This window comes from Siphateles boraxobius, unplaced genomic scaffold (genome assembly GCF_051911475.1).
Source record: "Siphateles boraxobius isolate OS27281-9 unplaced genomic scaffold, OSU_SipBor_1 130, whole genome shotgun sequence".
NCBI lineage: Eukaryota > Metazoa > Chordata > Actinopteri > Cypriniformes > Leuciscidae > Siphateles > Siphateles boraxobius.
In genome coordinates, this window is record NW_027508734.1 from 4,216,671 (window position 1) to 4,239,941 (window position 23,271).

Consider the following 23,271-nt stretch of genomic DNA (forward strand, 5'->3'; position numbering starts at 1 on the left):
CTTTGGCTGTATTCACAAAAAATCCGCCAATGTGGCTCCTTCCAACAGGGTTCTGTGGAGGTGGGGTCAACCGGTCAAGTTTATCTGTGCTTTAGAATGTAACCGAAGTGAATCGTGTTTAAACAGCACGAGACAATCCTACTCATTTTGCCCTTTAAGACTAACTTGTGTTAATGTATTTTTTAAAACCAATGGGAGTCAAAAGTAATTCTACTACTTGTGCCACTGCGAATAGAGATTGGATGTGCAAAAAAGAACCTAACGGCATGAAAGTCACTGAGACCACAACCAGTGTTGGGCAAGTTACTCAGGAATTACTCCTGTAAAAGTTATAATATTACTTTACTTTTTACAGGAAATTAAAAGTTACTAGTTACGTTACTTGTCACGTTACTATATTACTTTTACTATCCCGCACCCTGCCCCTTTCTAAAAAGTGACAAATAACCTGTTTAGTCCGCTTATTTTAGAAATGAATCCACTTTACTGGAACAATAATTAACATTAGGAGTCAACAATCAGCCAAACTTTACACATTGCTGCCTCTCCGACCAGGTGATGCTATACAGAGAAGCAATGTGCATATTTAAAAATAATAAACTGTCCCAACTAATAGCTATCTAATGCTATTTAACTAATAGCATATTGATAAGAGCAGCATGGAGTATGTTTTTTTACAAAACATAACGTTTCCTAACATCACTGGCTGAAATAAAAAATAAAGCAAGTCAACTCCGATTTGTGAACTAATGTTGTTCTGCACATGTATTTATAAGAGCAGTATTCAGCGTTTTTACAGAAGATTCAACTTTGCTTAATACCACTCTCCTGACGAGTGCATGCATCACTGGCAGTAGCATCCTACACCCCCAGCACTGACGTTTCTTTTTATAAGTTCTACATGGCTGCTTCAATAAATTAGATTTAGAATTGTTAGTGATTGTAAACATTTTGATGGTCGCACAAAGCTTACAATGGATGACAATGTTCTTTGCGTCTTAGACTGTGACACAATAATGGCAATACTTAACAGCTGTTGAAAGAACACATATCTAACCCATTCTCCATTCTTCCTTGACTCCTCTGCCCCATGCCTTTCAGAATCCTGTGGGTAAAATCCATCTTTTTTTACCGTCTAGGTTGATTTGGGTTGCATTTATTTTCACTTTGGCCTAACTGCATGTTATATATTATATTTGTGTGTGTTCCATGTCCATTTATAGGTTGGACAAGACTCAACCCAGACCAACTGCCTCAAGAAGAGAACTTCATCTTACATTTGGTGCCGTGTGACCAGTCACCACAACAGGAAACACCAGCCACACCATCACAAAACCAGGCTCCATCCCTCCACACACCACTACACTCAGCTCCACTCATCCAGGAACCAGCACACCTGGCTCTCTCCACTCACACACCACTACACTCAGCTCCACTCATCCAGGAACCAGCACACCTGGCTCTCTCAACCCACACACCACTACACTCAGCTCCACTCATCCAGGAACCAGCACACCTGGCTCTCTCAACCCACACACCACTACACTCAGCTCCACACATCCAGGAACCAGCACACCTGGCTCTCTCCACTCACACACCACTACACTCAGCTCCACTCATCCAGGAACCAGCACACCTGGCTCTCTCAACCCACACACCACTACACTCAGCTCCACACATCCAGGAACCAGCACACCTGGCTCTCTCCACTCACACACCACTACACTCAGCTCCACACATCCAGGAACCAGCACACCTGGCTCTCTCAACCCACACACCACTACACTCAGCTCCACTCATCCAGGAACCAGCACACCTGGCTCTCTCCACTCACACACCACTACACTCAGCTCCACTCATCCAGGAACCAGCACACCTGGCTCTCTCAACCCACACACCACTACACTCAGCTCCACTCATCCAGGAACCAGCACACCTGGCTCTCTCAACCCACACACCACTACACTCAGCTCCACACATCCAGGAACCAGCACACCTGGCTCTCTCCACTCACACACCACTACACTCAGCTCCACTCATCCAGGAACCAGCACACCTGGCTCTCTCAACCCACACACCACTACACTCAGCTCCACACATCCAGGAACCAGCACACCTGGCTCTCTCCACTCACACACCACTACACTCAGCTCCACTCATCCAGGAACCAGCACACCTGGCTCTCTCAACCCACACACCACTACACTCAGCTCCACACATCCAGGAACCAGCACACCTGGCTCTCTCCACTCACACACCACTACACTCAGCTCCACTCATCCAGGAACCAGCACACCTGGCTCTCTCAACCCACACACCACTACACTCAGCTCCACTCATCCAGGAACCAGCACACCTGGCTCTCTCCACTCACACACCACTACACTCAGCTCCACTCATCCAGGAACCAGCACACCTGGCTCTCTCAACCCACACACCACTACACTCAGCTCCACTCATCCAGGAACCAGCACACCTGGCTCTCTCAACCCACACACCACTACACTCAGCTCCACTCATCCAGGAACCAGCACACCTGGCTCTCTCCACCCACACACCACTACACTCAGCTCCACTCATCCAGGAACCAGCACACCTGGCTCTCTCCACTCACACACCAATACACTCAGCTCCACACATCCAGGAACCAGCACACCTGGCTCTCTCCACTCACACACCACTACACTCAGCTCCACTCATCCAGGAACCAGCACACCTGGCTCTCTCCACTCACACACCACTACACTCAGCTCCACTCATCCAGGAACCAGCACACCTGGCTCTCTCCACTCACACACCAATACACTCAGCTCCACACATCCAGAATTCAGCACACCTGGCTCTCTCCACTCACACACCAATACACTCAGCTCCACACATCCAGAATTCAGCACACCTGGCTCTCTCCATTGTCGTGGGTAGAGATAATTAAAGAAAAATGGTAATGCAAACCGTTTTTGTATGCTGTTTACAATTGTGAGGATACTGATATGTTGTACTGTGCATCCACAGCCATATGAAACCAAAAGTGAAATTCACTATTTAAATGTAACTATGGAAAGGCCACAAAGTAGGAATGCATTATTTAAACAACATTTTTCCAATAATTCAGCTAGTCTTCATTCCAAGCATTTTTCAGACCAACGTACATGGGCTGTTGTCTTTTGGCTTAGGTCAGGCTACACAAAATTTTTAGACACAACATTTTGACATTTTAAGCTGCTGCACTGGGCCCATTATTGTTCCACCTGCCAGCTGTATTGTGCCTATCTAAAAATATGTAATATATATATATATATATATTTTCCATGAGCAACAGTTACTGTGAGTAACACTGACATACCATAATGACCGTGATGTTTTATATCTTGTTTAAAAGTAATCTTACGCACAGGGAAACACACCAGAATAATAATGGGTTCAGCAAGACCTTTCTCCAACTCTGGCACAGCTCTATTGTGGAGATAGGTCTGGCTATGCAAGACTAGGTTAACATTATAATTTTATCGCCTCGTCCCCACTCTGGAACAACAGATTCTTGATGCACTGCACAACTCTGCAAAGTATTGTAAAACAGTAAATGTTACAATCATGACAATCAATCCAATGTGTATTATACTTTCCAATTCTCCTTCAACTTCCCTTTCTTTCTTTCTTTCTTACTTACTTACTTTCTTTCTTTCTTTCTTTCTTTGTTTTTCTCAGTGGAAAGACCTGGCCTCCATCCTGGCAGCCAGCCTGATTCCATTCCCATGCAGCTAGCCTGCAAATATGCAACATACATTGCAAATAAATAAAATGTTGTTTTTGGTACTACATTTGTTGTTCATTTGCCATTTCTGTTATTCATATCAAACTAGAGTTTAAGCTATGAAATTTGAACTATACCTAACAAAATAAATGAAGTGTACTATGTGACATTTACAGATTTGTCTTTTATTAAGAAGTTTTGCAATCTATGACATAACTAGTTTAAGAACTTTTTTTATCAAGGGGATGGTTGAAAACTTTCAGTTAAACTTTATTTGATAATCAGTAAATCCACAATCAGAGTTTAATATGGACATAAATCACATAAGGAGAGTTAACATGGACATTAGCAAAGTTAATAGCCTATTGAGACTTTGATAAAGGTAATCTATATCTGTATAACAAGAAGTAAAAGAAAGGAAATTATATATACATATTTACACATTTAGGAGTGATTTGTAGCCTTATATTAGTAAGTTTAGCCTATTACAAACATTGTGAGTACGCACTGTACATTTTTTAATTTATGATGGGTGTTTTTCAGGTCTGTCCATATATCATTGACCATACACTGACATTGACCACGTTATTTACATAGCACAGTATTGTACACAATACACGTACAACATTACTAAGCAAACAGGAGCACTTTTATTTAAGTCATGGCGGCCGAACAAACGTTTTGAAATTTTAATTAAACAATATACAAATGCCTAAAGCTCCTTAATTACACTTCCGAGGTGTAATTAAGGAACTACTTTAAGTAACTACCGCCGAGAGTGAACATGATCATGAAACGCGTGTATATAGGCCTACTTGCTAAAATCGCCTTAATAAATCACTTTAATAAATTCTTTACTTTTTCTAATCATACAACACCTAAATACAGTGTACAAGTACTAGTTTGGCTGTACTAGATATTTAATATATTCAGTGCATACATCTTTTTACAACCCTATTCACAGCCTAACTTTGCAAACAGGAAAAACTACAAATACGATACTAATTAGTATCAAGTGGCATGGCGCGGCTAGAGGGAATTGTAGTTTAAAAATATATGACTCAATATACTGAAATTGAAATGAGTAAATAATGATGTAAGAGTACACTGATGGGTTAAAGCTGATGTGAATCACATTTGTGTAATAAAATTTCAAATACCTTACTGTTAAACAGGTGAAAATCAAGTTTGACCATTTTTGACAGCACCCCCTCTTGGTGACTCTATCCATATGGGTATAGTCATATAGCTGAAGTCAAGAGCTATTTATAACAGTTGGTTTCATGTATGTAGCCCCTTCTGTTCCTGAATGACAAGCTTTCCAACATGCACCAAAATCAAGGTTCAGAGGTCAATATTTCAAAGCAGGAGCCATTTACAACCTTCAGACTGACATATGTTACTCTCCAGGTCAAGCCCTTTCCAACAATATATTTGTTTTAGTCCTACGACAAAGTTTCAATTTTAACTTTTCATGGACACAGCCTTGGCTCAGGCATAGTTTAGGTGAGGACTTTGAGGCCCCGACCTCAATTTTTATATATATATTTTTTAAAATTTAGTATTATAACAATACTGCACGTATGTACTACAGCAAAGCAACAAACAGACTATTTTAGTGTTTTGGCCAGAATCATAAACTTATGAACATCAGCATTGGTCTAAAGATGCAATTAGGTGTCCAAAAGTACTTACAAATGATGTCAGTGGTGGATGACTTTTTCAGATCATTTACTTAAGTAAAAGTACTAATAATTTGCTGGACAAATACTCTGTTACAAGTAAAAGTAAAAGTCAAAATAACACATTCATAATGTTACTTAAGTAAAATTATGAAAGCATAATCAGGAAAATGTAAAGTATTGAAAGTAAAAGTATTCAAAGCTGAAAGAAAAACGTTGTAATATTATTATCATGATATTATTGTACTCATGTGCTAATGTAAAAGTAGTTGGTTGTGGTTGAACAATTTTGTCTCTGACTGCATGAGATGATTATTTCATTATGGATGAATTTGATGATTTTTTTATTTTTATGAATCGAGAGCCCATAGCCCAAAAGTAACACCCTCACACTGCTTGTTTCGTCAGTCTAAACCTAAAAATGTTTACAAATATATATTAAAATAATCAAAAAGAAAAGAGGAAAATCTTCACATTTGTTAAGATGGAACCATGAAATGTTTTTACATGACATGACTAAATAGCTGGCTATTAAAGTTCTGTCGATCAACTAATGTACTAGCTGTACTTGTATAAACTGTTGAGTACCTTAATTTATACTCTTCATATTGTTTGTGTGCAAAACCCCACCGTTGTAAAGCTTCACATTAAAAGCATTTAACTGGCAAAACACAAGTGACCTTTTATTTTGAAGTAGTCACAGGAAATGCAATCTGTTTTTTTTAAATTATTTTTATTAAATGCTCGTAAAAGGAAAAAAAAAACATCAACAGTTATTGTCATAACATAATACAATTGAGTCCTTCAATCCAGATTAAGCTCCTTCAGTCTTTTTAATCCAGATTAAGTGCCAAATCCTTAAACACAGCCACTGTTCTTATAGCTTTTACATTTTTTTGAGAACTCAATAGATTCAAAATACATTTTCATTTCAAGTTTAAATCTTACAAAAAGAGGATTGCATTTAGAAAATTTACATTTGTGAATATGAAATTTAGCTAACAGAAAAATAAGGTTTATAAAATAAATCACTTTTCTTTTCACATTCATGAAAACCAAAAATTACATTTCTATAGGAAATGTAATCTGTTTGTGAGATTTACACATCAAAAATGCGTCTACACAAGACAACCATCATGTTCAACAGTTTTCTGAAAAGAAAATACACAAGAACAAACACCAGTAATTTGTACTTAATTACAGTACTTGAGTAAATGTACTTATTTACTGTCCACCACTGAAGGATTTAACTGGCATATTAAGTTCACACAACAGACAATTCAATCAAATGGGTTTATTACAGTGGTGCAAATGTATGCATCATAACAAAGACATTTCTTTATAGTTTTACAGGATGTAAGTGAAAAATGTTTGGATTTGTCTGTCTGTATGTACATTTAGATGATGTCATATGGAAAACATAAAAGAAAAACATCTATGGTTTCAATGCTATTTGACAGTATTCAGTATGCTATAACTACAAATAACAAAAAAATAATATGGGTGGTATATGCATATTGCATACAAATACAGTATAAATCCACATACATTATGGAAATACCAAAGTACATTAGAATTATACTTGTTAAAATTACAGACTGCCATTGAATCTTCATTAGATATTTCCATGCATAGATGATGAGAAGCAGCAATAAGCAGTTTTGGTCTGAAACCAGCAAGCTCAAATGTCAGAAGAGATAAATAAATCAATGTTTTTCTATTTTTTAAAATAAAAATACACACAAAATCTACAAAAACTTTCCTGTAGATACTTTGGTACAGCTATTTAAAACAAAGGCAAGGCAAGATTTTTTGTACAAATCTCCAGTTCCTGTGTGTTGTTTGGCAGTGGTCTTTAGGTGTCTTCTTCCTCAGACTCAGGGCTGGCGAAGCCATTGTCATCCCACTCCTCAATGTCCTCATGTATGGAAAGAAAATCAAATTCCATAGTGGCTATACTGCTGTATGCATTAACAGCCTGTTTGTGTTGACTTCTAAGTGAGTGACCGCTCCGATTGAGGACACTGTTGAGCCTATGTGTTGAGAAGCCAGTTGAAGCCAGTTGTTTCGTTGACCTCTGTCAGGTCAACGAAACCTGTAGAGGAATTGTGGAAAAAAATAGAAAGAGAAGTGCCTGATCACAACTCAATGTATAAAGTAGAGTTCCCTGGAGATATATCTATCTATCTTTATATTATAAACAAATACATAATACTAAAATCTAAAGATCTTGTACATACTGCAGGTTTTGATCCGCTCCAAAGTCTGTCCTCTGAGTGACTCCACTTCTTGGACTTGCTTCAGAAGGTACTTGATGTGCTGAGACATCTCCTTTACCAGGATGCTCTGCTCCTCCTCCAAGCGTTTCAGTAGCATTACCTGGTCGAAGATAGATCTCTTCAACCTGAAGGTGTTGCCTTTGGTTGGGGAAAGGAATGGAATAGTGGACAAGGAATGTTTTATATTATATAGGTTGTCCCTCTTTCTTCTGTTCCAACCCATGGCCTGTCGCGTTAGCATGTTCACTCTTCCTAATGAAAACAATAATGCACCCACAAGCCAAAAAGTAAGATTTCACATCCAAAAGGCAATAAGAGTAACCCAACAGACATGCCAAAACCATATCACTAAAAGTTAGTTGAACTGGTAATTACCTTGAAGTAATACAATGATAACTTTCGTAAGAACAGAACAGATAAATTTTGTTTTTTAATTACCTATAAAAACACTATTAAGTATTTATTATTATTTATTTAGGCTACCACAGCGTGTAGTGTAAGTGTAACACCAACCAGCCTTTGTCATCTATTTTGTGACAAGTGCTGCCCTGGACAGAAAGCTGTTCACCTATAAAGAAAATAATACAATCAAATTTTGGTCTCCATTACATAAAAATATTACGTACACACCATAGATCTTGAAGTTGTGGTTTAACAGAAAGCATGTGTACTGTATTATCCTAGGAATTTGGGACCCCTTACAAATGTATGCATTTTGAATTGTTGAAAACAACTGAACTGCCTATTCTTTATTTTAACTCATACATAAAGGATGTGATTTATCCCTCACACCAGGTGTGTTACTTAGATGACAAATAAGTACCTTTTGGTGTAATGGTTTCTATTAAGACTCTTTGTAGCCATAGTTAAAATACTGACAATAATACCACACCTGCTCCACTTCCTCTCCCACTGTGTTTCCTGCTCCATCCTGGCTTCTGCCAACCCATCTCACCTGCAACAGAGCGAGAAGTGTTATGTAGCAGTACTTCAGGAGTTTTGATATAACATCATCCAATCAGGCATTACATGCACAAATGTAAAAATAATCCTTTGCACTGAAGATTACTTGAATGTTATATCTACATTAATTCATACAATTATCTCTAAAACATCTCATGACCCAAGCTTTTATTTGGCGGGGAAAAACAAAATCCCTGTCCTACAAATTTGAACAAGCAGCTGAAAAGCAGTTGGTGAAAGATAACACACAGCACGTTCTATTATCCGACCCATTATTTCTCAATAACTACAGCCATACCAGACTTAAAGTTATTGCATGTACCTCGCATTTTGCTGTATGGGCTTTGGCATGCAAGACGCTCAGGAATGGCCTCATTTCTGTCAATGGCAGAAGCTCTGGTAAACCCTCTGCTACTTTGTTAAGGTAGGGCCAGTACCTAAAAAGCAGGAGCAGCATCATGTGAGTGTAACAAAGATCCATTTTTAATTGAAATCTAAAATGACTAACATAACTGTAAAGCGGAGAAACAAGACATTTTAATCATTGAGTTGGATTTGCAATATGACAATGAGAATTACCTGCATGTAACATCCATACAGAAGAAGGTAACATTTGCCTTCTATGACATCTCTCTTTGAAGAAACATTGGATAAGCAAATATTTCTCCGCGGTAATGGCTCAGTCCTCGTAAGAGAAACCCATGTCTGATAAATCAGAAGAAAATCTAGTGGTTAAGAATCAATTGACCCAGTAAGGCCTGGCTTAAGCACACATCTCTGTCAACTGAGTGCATATAACAAAATATATGATAAATATAATACTTGGCTACTATAAAGATTAGATAAATACCACTCTGCAAGGAAACGTGTGAATTGCTTTCAATTTTTACTCAGACTTGGATTGCCATTAAAACTCAAATATCAGACTCAAGAATCATACACACACACACACACACACACACACACACACACACACACACACACACACACACACACACACACACACACACACACACACACACACACACACACACACACACACACACACACACACACACACACACCTGCAAACTGAATGCCCTCCTCGTCTATCTGAGAACCAGACTTTTTTGACATCTCTCTGCCAGCGGTGAACTTAGCAGTACTGCAGACAGCACTGTCATTTGCCTATAAAGTCAGTTTATAACACATTTTAAGGTACATAAAAACACAAAACAGCTGTATAAACAACTATTATAAAAAAAAAACAATCAAATGTTCATACACTTCTTATGTTGCCTCTGACAAGGTCAACAAAGGTAGCAGCTTCCTCGTCCTTGGCAAGAAACAAGCCCTCATATATGGGTGGCTCCTCAGTCCTGTCCATAAGATAACATGCGTCAGTAATAAAAATCACAAGTACTACATTTACTATTTGTTAAAATGTAAGTTATGATCACTCAAAGACAACCCGAATGGCTACTATTTGTGTAAGACAAGACTAAAATAAACTTCTAAAAAATACCTATACCTACCCTTTTGACTTGCTGAAGCGGTAATGTTTTCGGTTTCCATCAGAGCAGACAGCCAACATGTCTGGAGAACATGCTGGACACTCAAAGTGATGGACCTGGCACATATCCTCTTCTTTGTATTGACAGAAGGTAAACTCAAAAAGGCTTAGCTGAAATGTATCAGCACAGATACTACCTGTCTGCATATTAAGAAATGTTTGGTTAGGATCTTTTGAAGCAATACCCATAATTAAATATTAGGTATACAGTAATATAATTTTGTTTGTTATATGTTTCAGTGATATTCAGGCAGATTTACCCTTCCAGCTTGAACAGATCTGTGCTCCAACATTTTCAGGAAGGCCTGTCTGGACATGGCTGGTGCCGTCACCTTCATATGTTCAAACGAGGTGAAGACATCAAACTTGTATAGGGTCTGGCAGCTGGTGCTCGCTGGCCAGTACCGATAAACGGGCAGGTCCTTCACCTCGGGAGTCCATTCTGCAGAGCATGATGGACAGGATTTCCGAGGCAAGTAGACATCATATCGTCCTGTGAACAAGTGAATATAATGTAGTAAAGACTAAAATAATTTCAGTAATCAAATTGCAACAGATTGCCTTCTATACAGAGATACAAATATATTATATATTAGCTATTTGACATGGCATTTGGGCATTACCTAAAAATGACATGGTGATAAAAAGCTTTGCATTGCATACAGCGGTAAAGTTATAGTACAATAATACTTTCACAAAAAGGAGGGCTTTCAGAACAACACACCATTGATGGTGACCACAGAAATATGCTTCCCTGGAGTGATTGTGAGGTCATGAGTGCATTCACAAATTGACCTTGGTGCAGGAACAGGCAGTTGACATACTGCAAAACAGAAAGAAGTTATGAAGGGTGTATTTACAGCATCTCCTCAGTCCCTTAGATGCATTTCCCAAAACGCTAACCTCATTTTCAAAATAGTGCTTTAAAACCCTACAATTAATCCAAACTGGCCACACCACTATTCAAACTGTAATTGTCACTATGTTGAAACAACATGTAAATGCTTAAGCACATTTTGAAAAATATCAAGACGCAATTGACTTAGCTGGTCAAAGATATGCTATTAAATTTCACACTTGCACTTTTGAGTTTAAAAAATGTCTAAGCCATTTAGAAACTCTGTTAAATATAAACATGTGCGCTAGCTACAACAACATTTGGGGAATTACACTATAAGTATGAGACAATTTGATATAATGCTAATTTTAACATACTTTGTTTACAAAACTGAGGCTGGCCATTTTCATCCACCACCACAGCAGTTGTAGGGGGAACGGGCTCAAGAAATCCATGAAACACAGCCTCTCTGTCATGGAAGACATTTCTCTTGTGGGCCTCTATGTCACAGGTAGCACAGAGGAACTCCATGTCCAGTGGTACACAGTCCAGGCACCTGATCACAGCTTCTACAGCACAGCATCTGTGACAATTTTGGATGAATACTCTCTCGGCTGAGAGCTTTGCATCAAAAAGCATAGTCCTAGCAGTTTTCATTCTCACATCTGTGAGAAGCTGCCTTTGTTCCCAAGCAGAAACCATTCTGTCTGTTCCATCCAGAACCTGACCTGCAGTTATGGTGTCCCTTAACTCGAGTCTTGTTTCTAAAAAACAAAAATATACATTCACTTGTCCTTAAAAGGGCTATACTGATGATTATGATCACACACAAGTATATATCAGTTATACTGTGAGTCTGTAGTGGAACTGACAAAACATAATGCTTGATTATGATTAAATAAATGGTGGAAATTGGAAAATGTAGTGTAATGATACTACTGTAACACTCAGTATTCTCACCAAGACTTGCCAACTCTTAATCTTCTATCTGAAGGCCTTCCTCATGCACAGGATCCCTTCTTCTGGATTGAGAAGCAGCTGCAGAGACAGTCATTTTGCTTAACCCTTTGATCAATATAACATGAAACCAATTATTTTTCAAATGAAAATATTCCATAAGGACTGGAGGCAAGGAAACTAAGCAAAAATTCTTAAAACACAAGTAAGGATTATCAGTCGCATGCTAATCGCAGATAATCGCAGAATTATGTACTATATAAATATGTACGAGTATCGTACGAATTTGACAACTTGTTAAATCATGTGAATTATGAACTATGTTCGTACTGATTGGGCTATGGGTTTTGTAAGAAAAGGTTTAAGAAACAACAAATACTTTTATAAAATGTTTGATTTAGGGTTAAAACCAACACATACATACCATTGTGAATATTTGCCTTTGCAGCTGTCCGTCTCCTCGGTTTACTTGTCCTCAAACAATAATGAGCTGACTGAGTCCGAAAGGCCCTTTTGGTCTTTTCAGCTGAAAAAGATAATCATTATGAATAATATATAGGATTATTTAAAGGAAAAAGTACAGATTTAACTTACAAATATAGGATGTTACATTATTAAGCATTAAAAGCATGCTAAGTGTTGTGGTTAATATGCATTTACAACAAATATCACTTTAAAACTACCAATACTGAGGTAAAAGCATGGTAAGTTTTGTGATTACTGTCCTTTACTACACCCATCACAGTAAAACTAAGGTTACTGAGGTTTAAAGCATGGTAAGTTGTGTGGTTACTGTCCTTTTACCACACCTATCACAGTAAAACTAGGGTTTCTGTAGTAAAAGCATAGTACGTGTTGTGGTTACTGTGCATTTACAATAAGTATCACATTAAAACTACCAATAGTGTGGTAAAAGCATGGTAAGTTTTGTGATAACGGTCTTTTTCCTACACTTATCACAGTAAAACTAATGTTACTGTGGTAAAAGCATGGTGAGTGTTGTTTTTACTGTGCTTACTACAAATACAACTTTGGAACTTATTGTATTACTTTAAACCTGATATGAATATGATTAACTTATTAAAGTTCTAGGACTATAACGTCACGTGACAGCTGTTTAATCTCCCTGTTTTGAATTAGAAAGCAATGAAACGCAAAACCTCCGTGGAGATGACAGATATAATGCAGTGACTGAACGTGAGCTAATCTGATTAATATCGACAAACAGAAAATACATTAGCCTATATCAAACATTATAAGGACAGCGTATTTACGACTACTTACCAACAACTTGCACACGTGAACTACTGCCAAATATCGCGATGTGTCCGGAATGAGACTTCTTCAGCGCAATTTCCTAGTGATAAAATATAATTTTTTAAATATCAATAAAAAACAAAGCAATCCAGCTTCCCTGGCAATAAGACCGAAATAATAACATTAAAATAAATACACAAACCATGATAAGACCTCGTGAATAAATGTTGATTAAACAGCTCTCTGTAGCCTGACAGGCAGAAAGAATCGTGCTGTGATCAAGAAAGATGCTTCCCATTGAAATACGTTAGTTTAAAAAACGTGCTGATATCACGAAAATGACGAAATAAATAGGCTAAATAAATAAATCCGTGTCAAACGAACAATAGATTAAATTACGTGACCATTAAATTACGAGACCAACAGTCGCATAAAGTGACGGCATCAGCGTCACAGTCAGTGACGAGGGCATCACCGTTGATGGACAGTTGATTTCCTTTCGTCTAAATCCGACGATGAGGGATTAACATGAATGTCTATCTGACGGACCCCCGCGTCGAAAAACAACGTCAAGGGTACACCTCTTTCGTTGAAACTTGACGCCAGGGGTCCTTGGCCATTTGACGAGTAGGGATATGGTCACCAAAGTTTACCCACTGTAAGCACTGTCAAATAAGGAAATAAGCTATTTCACCTATTTAATGCTTACATTTTTGAAATCTGATAACACCAAGCATGCTTTCAAATTTTTAGAGGCTTCTGGACCCTCTTGACCTCTGGTCCTGGTAAGCCTGTTAATTTATCCACCCCTGCCTACCTCAGCTACCCTTTATACAGAAAATGTATGGTTTAGCTGGTGGAATCAACGGTTCCTTAATGGTGTCAATTAATATGAATGAAAACATGTCCCACCTTCCTACATACTTTGTGCATCACATTACAATATATCATTTGATGCATTGAAGATTTCATATGATTGGCTAACCCACAAGGTGAATGGAAAGACAAACAGAAATAATGGTATACTTAGATTTATTTGAACACAGCTTTTAACAAAAATCAATAATAATTAAAATAAATAAAAAAACAGCATGACAGCATGTTAGGGTGGAAACCATTGAAAGTGTGTAACGCGGCTCCTCCTCATCTAAAGTAGTCACATCCCGTAATGTGTGACATTACACATGGTTGGCACCTGGTGAGAACTGGCAGGTCGGCTCCCATGTCTCCTCCCAGATTTTTCCACTGTAAGTATCAGTAAAAAAAAATAACATTAGAACAGTGAAAAACAGGAGCCATTTTAACAATAGTTTCACAGCATAAATATTTTCAAAATATATTGTACGGTCTTGTATTTCATTGTTTTTATAAAACCTATACATATATAGTGCTTGATGAAATTAACAGATAAACATCAGCCACTCTCATAGATAAAGTCATAGAAAGTCAATAGCTGATATCAGTCAACAAGGATGATCTTGGCTGATACTGATGTTCTGCCAATATATTGGTGAATGTCTACTTCCTACATAGACATTACACAGGGGGAATTATGCATAGTACTGAAAAGAGCAAGTGGCTAAATCCTGTAGACAATATTTGACACTGCATTTAATCCACCCTATACCAACAGTGTAACCAATAGTGTAATTAATATACAGATAGGTCTACAATTACAATATTGTGCAATATTTCAAGCAATTTTTGTTGATTTAATCTTGATTACAGCTCATGAAAACCAAAAAAATCAATCAACTCACTATATTATAATAAAGAGGAATACAGAAATGTCGACCTTTTGAAAATAAATGAACAAATCTGACTTATCAAAAATTGTTAATGCATACACTCTATACTTGGTGTGGCTGCTTTTGCACAAATTACTGCATCAGTGTGGTGTGGAGGCCATCAGTGTATGGCATTGCTGAGGTGTTATAAAAGCCCATGTTGCTTTGATAGTGACCTTGAAGTTGTCTGTAATGTTGGGTTTGGTTTCTATCATTGTCCTCTCTATGGGGTTCAGGTGAGACGAGTTAAGCACAGCAATACCATGCTAAGCAACCCAGTTACTAGTCTCAGCCTCAGACGTCACGCCCACGGAACGTTGGCTAAACGTCTGATGCATATGGTACACTTAACTGGAAACACTTCAGGAATGTCGAAGTCGTCATCTGATTGGTTGAATTTTATCGGATTTCCGGGGGGGCGCGAGTGTCGCGTTTATTTTCGGTCCGCCGGGAAACAAAGCGCAGAAGTGTGATTGCATTTCCTACTGATTTACTCGGTGTATCAGATGTGGTAATGCAGACGCCATTGTTGTTATACGTGCACGAACAGATCAATGACTTACTGCTTGTTTTCTTCTCCTTCTTTGATTTTCTATGCTGACTGACTTGTTGCACGCCGGTCTGTTGTTGTGGGGACATTTCCACGCGTCGAAACGTGACGCTGAACGAAACGAACTGTAATTGGTTGTTTGACATGTCGGTCAAACGGCCTTATGGGCGGGCCTTGACCAAAGAAAGCTGCTATGAATTCCAGACCTTCAGCCGTCAGTCTGAAGGTCTGGCTACGCGAGACTACCCAGTTACTAGCAGTTTTGGCCCTGTGGCAGGGGCAGAGTCCTGCTGGAAAAGGATATGAGCATGTACATAAAGCTCGTCAGCAGATGGAACCATGCTCTAAAATCTCCAGGTAGAAGGCTGCATTGACGCTGGACCTAAAACCTAGTGGACATGACAATTCTTTCAATGCTGCTTTTTGGTTGCAAAACTTTGAGACCCACCTGTACATTTAAAGTTGTGTGTGCTACAATATAAATTTCAACCTTTATCCACTACCTATGAGATGGTAAAAAGTGGAAACAGAGTACATGTATGAAGGCAATATAAACCAATATAAAGCAGTACTTACCACGCAGAGCAAGGTAACCATTTCACCCTTACTTCCTCTTGCCCCTACAGAAAGACACAAACATATAATCAGGTTTTGAATTTCATAATTTTTAGGCCAAGGCCACTTGGCCTTCAGTTGAACTTAAATGGACTCAAATTACCAATGCTTAAATGGTCAGTATTTTGTGATATGTGAAATGCCAGATGAGCCACAGACAATGGAGAGATGATCAGACAGCCTAATGAAAAATATATTTCTTACCTCATTTATCCTTCGTCCTGTTATGGAGTCATATTTGAAAACTTTTTGCCTACTACATTTCCGGCAACCTTAAAATGACAAAAATAATAATAATAATATTAATTAACCATAATTGTAAAAAAACTAGAAATTAAACTTAAATTCTTAAAGTTTCATAAAACCTGGGGAACAACTTTAAGCATTGTCCTTGAACTTTGAAAACGTCAGAAAATACAGCTAAATAACTAAAGAATACATATATAAAGGGCCATTCACACCAAAAACGATAACTATATAAAAAAAAATATTGTTCTCGTTAATATGATAAACTATAACGACATTGAGAACAATATCGTTGGGGATCGCTTTTAAAGCGATTTTGAGAACAATAAAAAGAAAAGCTAACAACCAATAAGAACCTATCACATCTTAGCCATCACATTTATTAACACAAGGTGAGACTTTGCTTATAGCTGGTCAGTCTGTCTGGACGCTTTTATCGTTATAGTTATAGTTCCTGGAATGAACTGCTCTTTAGCCATCAGATTCATTGATTTCATAGCCGAAATTTAGCCTAATTATCCTACTGCCTAGCCCAAAGGTTATTGAAGCAGATTGTGAACAGTGATGGGGGGGATAAGCTACCTGGGCTGCCCACTGATGTGTGTGTGAGTGTGTGTGTGTGTATTCATCTCTCCTCAAGCTCATTGCTTTACTCCTAAAGTGTGCGTGTTCAGTACTGAAAGGTATGCATGCGAGGACAAACTCCTTTGTGTATCAGACTGGCCACTGAAAATTACTCACTATTAACTACGGTAATTGATTGCACTTAAATTTACCTAAAGATTTCTGTATTTCATGAATAATGATTACAAAAAGGAGAAACTCATACATGGTGTGCTAAGACCACAGTTAACTTACACTTTCGTTTTTTTGGGGGGGGGTTGTTCCTTCACAGGGAGAGAGACAGGGTGTAAATCTAAAATATAAAATGTCTCCTTTTCCTGGGCCTGGGCCTGAGGGTGTGGCTCGGGCAGGGCCTGAGGGTGTGGCTCGGGGAGGGCCTGAGGGTGTGGCTCGGGGAGGGCCTGAGGGTGTGGCTCGGGGAGGGCCTGAGGGTGTGGCTCGGGGAGGGCCTGAGGGTGTGGCTCGGGGAGGGCCTGAGGGTGTGGCTCGGGGAGGGCCTGAGGGTGTGGCTCGGGCTGGGCCTGAGGGTGTGGCTCGGGCTGGGCCTGAGGGTGTGGCTCGGGCTGGGCCTGAGGGTGTGGCTCGGGCAGGGCCTGAGGGTGTGGCTCGGGCTGGGCCTGAGGGTGTGGCTCGGGCAGGGCCTGAGGGTGTGGCTCGGGATGGACCTGAGGGTGTGGCTCGGGCTGGGCCTGAGGGTGTGGATCGGGCTGGGCCTGAGGGTGTGGCTCGGGCAGGGCCTGAGGGTGTGGCTCGGGCAGGGCCTGAGGGTGTGGCTCTGGCTGGGCCTGAGGGTGTGGCTCGGGCTGGGCCTGAGGGTGTGGCTCGGGCTGGGCCTGAGGGTGTGGCTCGGGCAGGGCCTGAGGGTGTGGCTCGGGCTGGGCCTGAGGGTGTGGCTCGGGCTGGGCCTGAGGGTGTGGATCGGGCTGGGCCTGAGGGTGTGGCTCGGGCAATGTCGTCATGGAGTTCCCTACAATATTGCATGTGAATGTTAATTTTCAATATTTCACCATCATAAAAAAAACAGGCATGACTTAAATTACACAAATCCTACCTTCTTTGATCAATACAAAATTGTAGGCCTTTCTCATGGTGGCCACAATTTTTAGGTTGTCCTCAGTGGGTAGCAGATGGGTCACCACATCAGACACCCACTTTCCAGAGGCCTTATCTTTCTTTGCGAAAAAGAGAATTGGGACATAGCCCAATGCACTTAGTTTTTTCACCTGTAATAAATAAATGCAGACAGCAAACATTAGTTATTCCCACTGCATTACTTTCCACCCTATTGAAAAAAAGGAAATTCCCTTGCCCTATCACAAAATATTAATGAAAGTGAAACAAATAATATTGCTTAATGAAATATGAGCATTTCTACTTACTGCAATATGGGCAGAGTCCACCACTCTTCCAGCATTTCTGTTTTTTAGGACACTTTCCCCCCACTTCCTGTCCAGGGTCACTTTTTTGGCCACTACTTTCTTCTTTTGGGAGATGGCTGCGAAACAAGAGCTGCAGGTTTTGCGGCTCACCTGTGTTGGTAAAAGTATACCAAAGTGAGACATCAGATCCACAGTCACAGAGAAGAAGTAGAATTAATATACAGTTTAATTTGGCTGTATACAGGAAAGAGAGGAACACACGAAGCACAATGCAATTCAGAATATGCATCTCTAGATTGACACAGGATTATTATTATTATTATTATTATTATCATACAGTGAAAGTGGCAGATGTAGGAGACACCCAGGCTAAATCAATGTTGCCTATGGCATTTGGTGCAAAACAAGCAATCAAAATTGATATCAACCAGACGCCTTAAATTATCACTGTTTTGTAACACAGAACACTTATCATACAGGGTCGTTTAGTAGGAGTATACTTTATAGTGTCCAAATGACCTAATAAAGAGAAATGTATAACATTTAAAACCACATATTTGAATATTGGACATAATGCTCTATTCGACTTTCCCTCACCTGGTTAGGTGCTTGGCAGGAGGGGCAAGGCCTGAACTTCTTTCGAGACATTTTGAAATCTACACCACACACACACACACACACACACACATTTTCTAGAGTGCACTTTAGACAGTGTAAACAAACACAACACAACTTATTGGCATAATTGCTTTCTACCAAAACAATGAGAACGATTGAGCAGCTAACTTTAAGGTTAACTGTTAGCTAATTTAGTGTCACTGCAACAATAACCATGCACTTATATCAGTCTCTATGGCATGAATTTTCTACAGTGCACTTTAGAGTGCACCTATTTTGGAAGCTACTATATATATATATATATATATATGAATCAGTCAATAATTTATGACAGGATTACTTATTACATTATTTATGTATATATAAATTGTTTTATTTCATATTGAAAAATGTTGATGAGATACAATGTAGTAATTAATTTGTATTGTTAATACAATGGATTTTTAACAATTAGGCAGTCAAACAAACCAATCTGGCAACACCGTTCTTCATTCTGAACATTTATAATGTTGGATAGATGAGGCCCGGGCTATGTAATAAAAATCTGAAAATCTTACATTCCCCTATGATTGTACCTTACATGATAATATGCGACAAAAATGAATTTGAATTCAATTAGCTAACTTTGCTAGCCTGCACATTTGGTGCAGAAAGCTATATTTTTTATAATGTCTTCTATCATTTCTTGTCATAAAAAAGGCCAACTTACAAATCTAAAGTTTCTAAACACAATTTCTGTCCTGATCCAACAGTTTTTGATGTGTAAATGTAAGAATAATATCCATCTCTATTAATTAACCCTTCTACTTACCGAGTGGAAAATCGCAATGGACCTTGGGATCGCCCATACGGTGACGTCAGCGTTATTAATTGAGAGGATTTAATAAAAATAATAATTTAAAAAAAAATGGTTAATTGAACACAATCGTAGCATATTAAAATCAACAAACCTCCGATAAAAATACGTTATCCAGCATGCTTTAGATAAAGCAGTGTTTACCAATGAGAAGAAAACGCTTAAACTGCATACTTGCACGCGCATTGGAGCGTTGTTAAACTCACCTTTTAATTACGTTTTACCTGTAGTTGAGCGTTGCTTTGGTCAAACTCACCTCTGAATGCCGTTTTACCTGCAGTTGAGTGTTGTTAAACTCACCGCTGAATGTGTTTGCACACCATGTGCGTTGTTAAACTCACCGCTGATGAACGCGCTATATTTTTGAGGGCACTTTGATATCAGATTGCGAGGGTTTTTAAACATCAAACACCAGTTGGAGGGCCAGATAAAAATATCTGGGTGCCGCCATTTTAATCCCTGGCATAGATCATTTTGGTAGCCTATTCCTTTTTATTTTTATTTATTGTTGTCTCGACCCACAAGGCAGACAACGGGTTGCGGTGTGGTGATCGACCCAAGACGTCAAATTTCAACGCGGTTGAGTTCTATAGAAGTCTATGGGACTGCCCCGCACGTTGAAAAATGAAGCCGAAGGTATACCCAGTGCGTCAAAAAAGTGACGCCAGGGTCCCTTGGCCATGCGTCAGACATTTGACGAGTAGGGAGTGAGACTGTGTTGGAGTGACAGTTCTCCCCTTATAGACATTATCTGGTCTGGCGAAGAGCCCATTCAAGCTCATTTCCAATCTTTCCAAATCGAGGCACCAATCACAAACGTTGAGGCGGGCTTACAAGATGACGATCGATCTGATTGGTTTTAAGGTTTATCCAATTGCTTACAGAGGCATTTGAGCGACGTCCGTTGGTGACGCCCCTTTGGAAATGAGCTGTGAATGAACCTTCCCCAGACCCTAACTCAGTTACGACTGAGAAAGGTCTGGTTTTAACCAGGCTAATATTCCTGCGTATTTGACGAACTTTCAAAGAAGTTTAACATATAGCCTACTTTAGTGTCAAGCTCAGAAACCACGCCTATGTTAACATGGTTAACATCATTGTATGAACAGACTTGTCAGCGCACTTCAGAAGACGTGTAAGAATTTTCTTCTCAACAATAGTGTGTCATATTTTCTTCAATGTGTTGTCATGAGTTCTAATCACAAATAACAACAGATGGAGATTAAGTTAGCTAGGCTAAAAGAAACATAAACTGCAAAGGCATTTCCATTTTATTCAACAAGTTGCATTTATTAATCTGGATATAATAGCCTAATTTTATAATGGATCTATTATTTTTATATAAAAAAACGTATTGGCTTAATTATTTTACTCTATAAAATAGTTATTATATTAAGATCTCTTGTTTGTAGTACAACCAGCTCTGTATCCTTTTCCCTGGACATAAAGCAGCTTATATGGTCATGAAGTAAATTATCTCATGAATTTGTAACATTTTCAACACTCGTGGGCGGGGCCTCTACTTAGTGACGTCACTAACACAGCATTCTGAAAACAGGTCGTTGGGAGACACTGATGATGATTTATGGGGATTAATAAAAAAGGAGTGAGTGGATTTTTATCACTATTGGGTGGTTGTGTACACACACTGTCAACACACATTTATGTCCAAACCGCATGCAAAATGAATTTTGCATAATACGGGACCTTTAACTTGTTATTCATCACATCTTGTGCTTTCATTGTTGTCGTCTGCTAACCGTTAGGAACAGATGAAAAGGTCTTTAAATTATTGTCATTATTGTAACTGGTGTCATTGTTGTTCGGACTACCACAGCAAATTGATGCAATTAAAGTTAGACAAATCAAAAACTTTGCAGGATAACCAATATCCTGATAGCTGCTCAAGAAAGGAACACTATATAAAGAGAAGATGTGAAAATTTCACAATGTCATTGTGAAATTTTCACATCTTATTTTTAGTGTAAAGGGCAATGGTGTGTTAAATTGGTCTTACTATAAAAAGGTATTACAACTCTGACATTTATTTACTAATATAACATGATTACATTACATGGAGAGCATAGGTATGAAGACCAAACTGGCCAATGGGAAAAGAACATTTATACATTGCAAAACAAGTAACTGTTCTTCATTAACATGTAACTTATTCTATAGTTTGTTCTTCCTTCCTGAGAATGAATGTTCATAATGTGGACGGTGAGACTGTGTGCTCAGATCTTCCACAGTTGGCAAATACAACTGTCCTGCATGCATGCACATTTGCCTATTTTTCTTTTCTTTCTTTTGTTGTTGTTGCTTTCATACCTGTTAGCTAATGAATATGTTTGTTGAACATTCCCCTAAATGAATGCTGTGGGTTTTTCACTGGATCCATTAGCTACGGCTTATCAATTTCCCCCTCTATTTGGGAACATTTATGGAGTGTACTGTATGCTTTATGCTTTAACAACTCATTACTCAGCAACATAAAACAAATTGTATTGTATTGTAGGTTTAATGCATCCATAGGTCTATGTGTCATATCACATGTAGTAACTTAAAATAAATTAAATATATGTTTCTGTTTATTAAATAGGCCGATGTAACTACACAGCAAAAACTCCAGTGTTAAATTAACTCTCCTGGGAGTTTATATGGCTCCAGACTCAAGAGTGTAAAGTGTTAAAATATGAGTGTTAAATTAACACTCAAGAGTGTTAAAGTTAATGAGATAATTACGTGATTAATTGAGTGATAATTGAGCATTATTGAAGACACTTGATGTTAACAAGCAGAATCACTGAAGGAGAAAATCACAAATTGTACGTCACCATTATGGAGATCAGTGTGTGCTTTAGTTGGGTTCTTGACCCTTTTACTTTTTTCTTGAGATTTTGTTTGTCTGCTGTTATTGAGTTATAGCAGCCGGATGAACAAAGACAAAAAGTGATTGGATTGTGTTGGTTATGTTTTGACATAATCATGTTGTGATTTGAAAATCTAAACTTACTGAGATAGTTTAACTTGTTAATTACAACTGCTCTGTGATTCCACAGCATTGGACTTTCAGCAGGCGCGATTCCAGGATTTTATAAATGGGGGGGGCACAGGGGATCAGAAAATTCTAATGGAAATAAATACTTGTTTAGAAAATATTAAGCACGATTTAAAAAAATCTTTGCAATGCTCAGTGCCCTAATATAGATGGTATTAAATGTGGCACTGAACAAGAGCCTGAAAATCATTTTGTATTTTACATGGATTGGACCACACAGTTTTGTTCTAATAAATAAAAAACATCACCTAGGCATTAA

At 38.6% G+C, this 23,271-nt stretch overlaps 2 protein-coding genes and 2 long non-coding RNA genes across 4 annotated transcripts in view; 1 reads left to right on the forward strand and 3 right to left on the reverse strand.

The window, feature by feature from the left end:
• LOC143736472 (CD48 antigen-like) overlaps positions 1 to 23,271 on the forward strand; it is a 41,221-nt gene that overhangs the window by 13,140 nt on the left and 4,810 nt on the right. The gene's annotated exons all lie outside the window — the stretch shown is intronic.
• Positions 3,513 to 12,549, reverse strand: LOC143736498 (uncharacterized). The gene is made up of 3 exons (XR_013203458.1): positions 12,447 to 12,549; positions 12,026 to 12,103; positions 3,513 to 3,763 (listed from the first exon to the last, which is right to left on the reverse strand). It is a non-coding gene; the product is annotated as an uncharacterized LOC143736498 (long non-coding RNA).
• Positions 9,355 to 11,656, reverse strand: LOC143737828 (uncharacterized). The gene is made up of 7 exons (XM_077229690.1): positions 11,443 to 11,656; positions 10,952 to 11,050; positions 10,488 to 10,720; positions 10,190 to 10,338; positions 9,961 to 10,033; positions 9,740 to 9,842; positions 9,355 to 9,380 (listed from the first exon to the last, which is right to left on the reverse strand). Exons 1-7 carry the CDS (start codon positions 11,594 to 11,596, stop codon positions 9,355 to 9,357), a joined length of 837 nt encoding a protein of 278 aa, XP_077085805.1. The 5' UTR covers positions 11,597 to 11,656.
• Positions 14,456 to 18,390, reverse strand: LOC143736529 (uncharacterized). Its single transcript, XR_013203472.1, has 4 exons — positions 18,153 to 18,390; positions 16,436 to 16,503; positions 16,193 to 16,236; positions 14,456 to 14,524 (listed from the first exon to the last, which is right to left on the reverse strand). It is a non-coding gene; the product is annotated as an uncharacterized LOC143736529 (long non-coding RNA).